Source organism: Phaseolus vulgaris, chromosome 8 (assembly GCF_051622355.1).
Source record: "Phaseolus vulgaris cultivar YP4 chromosome 8, ASM5162235v1, whole genome shotgun sequence".
NCBI lineage: Eukaryota > Viridiplantae > Streptophyta > Magnoliopsida > Fabales > Fabaceae > Phaseolus > Phaseolus vulgaris.
This window is the reverse complement of record NC_143505.1, coordinates 24196705-24199326: the sequence shown is the minus strand read 5'-3', so window position 1 is coordinate 24199326 and position 2622 is coordinate 24196705. Positions and strand designations below refer to the sequence as shown.

The following is a 2622-nucleotide window of genomic DNA, read 5'->3' as shown; positions in this document are numbered from 1 at the left end:
TTCTGAAGATTTTATCTGACTTTGAAGGGGCTTTCCCAATTTGCATTGAACATTCCTTCTGCCGGGACCTTGCGAGCTTCTCCCTTCACCCTTCAAACCAGATCTCCCTCTTGGAACGCTTTGGGTTTAGTCTTTGAATTGTATCTTCTTGTGACTATCCGTTTGCAAGTTTCTTCTCTTATCTTTGCCTTGTCACGCGACTCCTAGAGTAAGTCCAACTCCGTTCTTAGACATTCTTCGTTTATCTTCAGGTTATGGAGTTCTCTTCGGATTGTCGGTTCTCCAACTTCTACTGGCAGCATGGCATCTATGCCGTAGGTGAGGTTGTACGGGGTTTCCCCAGTTGCCGAATGGGGGGTACACCGATAGGCCCAAAGAACTTCCACGAGTTGTTCTACCTACTTACCTTTTGCACTGCCGAGTCTTTTATTTAATTCATTCAGGATGACTTTGTTGGCAGATTCAGCTTGGTCGTTAGTTTGTGGGTGTTCCACAGAGCTTGTCTTGTGTTGAATACCCAAGCTTTCATAGAATTTAGCCAACTTCCGATCCGTGAATTGTCTTCCATTATCCGTGAAGATGGTGTGCGGGATTCCAAACCTGCAAACGATGTCCTTCCATACGAAACTCTGGACTTGTCTAGCCGTGATGCTTGCGAGGGGTTCTGCTTCTATCCATTTTGTAAAATAATCAATTGCTACTAACAAAAACTTCCTTTGTCCAGTTGCTCGCGGGAAAGGGCCTATTATGTCCATTCCCCACAAAGCAAACGGCCAGGGAGAGCTAATGCTTTGGAGATTGTGGGGGTGAAGATGGATTAGTGGGTCGTGCTCTTGGAAACATACGCATTTCTTCACAAAATCAGCGCAATTAGTTCTCAGTGTCGGCCAATAGTACTCGGCCCTCAGGACTCTGGTTGCCATCGTTTGTGCTCCATAATGTAAGTCACATGCTCCTTGATGCAATTCTTGCAAAACGTATTCTGCCTCTGCTTTCGAAACACATTTGAGTAGTGGGGTCGAGAACGCTCTTTTATATAAGTCTTCCCCTATTATGACAAATCGGGAAGCTTTCTTTGCGAGAGACAAGTCATGGCCATCTTTCCCTTCTTCCCGGTCTTTGTTTACTTTTTTCATGTCGGACACCCAATCTTCCTCTCCTTGCTCCGTTACCATGCACTCTCCGATGGGGACTGATGGAGCCGATAAGGTTTGCTGGATGACGGTGGCATGTCGGCCTTTCATCTTAGCGGTAGCCAGCTTTGACAGGGTGTCGGCTCTAAGGTTGTCTTGTCGTTTCACATGGCTTATTTTGACGCTTTGAAACTGGCTGATGATGTTAACAACTCTGTGATAGTATTTCAGGAGCAGAGGATCTTTAATTTGGTAGTTCGCATTGATGTGTCCGACCATGAGCTGCGAATCTGTCTTGCATTCTATCTTGCGGGCTCCCACGTCCCTAGCCAACAATAATCCAGCTATGAGGGCTTCATATTCTGCTTGATTGTTGGATGTCTGGAACTCAAAACGTAAAGATTTCTCGACTTGTATGTTCTCTGGTCCTTCTAGAACGATTCTGGCTCCTCCTCCTTTCTTACTCGAGGAGCCATCGACATGCAGCGTCCAGGTGGTTTCGAGTTCTTGACATTGTTGCAATTCCGACGTGAAGTTTGCTAAGCATTGAGACTTGATAGGTCCTTGTGGTTCGTATTTGATGTTGTATTCAGATAACTCGACTGACCAACCAATCATTCTTCCGGCCAACTCGGGTTTCTGCAAAATCTAATTGATTGGGAAGTCAGTTCGCACTATGATCTCGTGGCTTTGAAAATATTTTCGGAGTCTTCTGGAAGCGTGGACGAGAGCTAGAGCTACCTTCTCAATCACTTGATATCTGATTTCGGTGTCTTGTAGCACTCGGCTTACGAAGTATATTGGTTTTTGTTCTGTTTTGCCTTGTATGACGGTGACACTTACAGCTTCCGGCGATACAGCCAAATAGACCAGCAAAGGCATTCCATGGACAGGTTTGCTCAAAATGGGCGGCTGTGCCAATGCCCATTTTACGATTTGGAAAGCCTCTTCGCAACTTTCATTTCACACGAACTTTTCTGCTTTCTTCATGAGCTTCAAAATTGGTCTGATTTTATCCGCCAGCCTAGGCATAAACCTGGACAATGATGTCAACCTCCCTACTAGCCGTTGGACCTCTTTCAGGTTATCTGGACTTCTCATAGTTTCCAAAGCTCGGCATTTGTCAGGATTTGCCTCGATTCCTCGGTTTGTCAAGATAAAGCCAAGGAACTTGCCCCCTTCCACTCCGAACACACATTTTTTTGGATTAAGACGCATGTCATACTTTCTTATCTGCTGGAAGACCTCGGCTAGGTCATTCGCGTGTTGCTTGACACTATCAGATTTTACGATTATGTCATCAACATATACTTCCATAGTTTTCCCAATCTGCTCACGGAACATTCGGTCCATCAACCTTTGATAGGTTGCTCCGGCATTCAGTTTGCCAAAACACAAAGCAAAAACAGCAGCACCAGAAAAACAATCGATTGTTTCGCAGAAACAATCGGTTGTTTATACCAGTTTGCAAATATCAAAATTGAATTTA

At 44.9% G+C, this 2622-nt stretch overlaps 1 protein-coding gene across 1 annotated transcript; it reads right to left on the bottom strand.

Annotated features, from left to right (window-relative positions):
• Window positions 1–398: 398 nt before the first annotated feature.
• LOC137824804 (uncharacterized) lies at window positions 399–1751 on the bottom strand. The gene has a single exon (XM_068630484.2). It carries the CDS (start codon window positions 1749–1751, stop codon window positions 399–401), a length of 1353 nt encoding a protein of 450 aa, XP_068486585.2.
• Window positions 1752–2622: the final 871 nt, after the last annotated feature.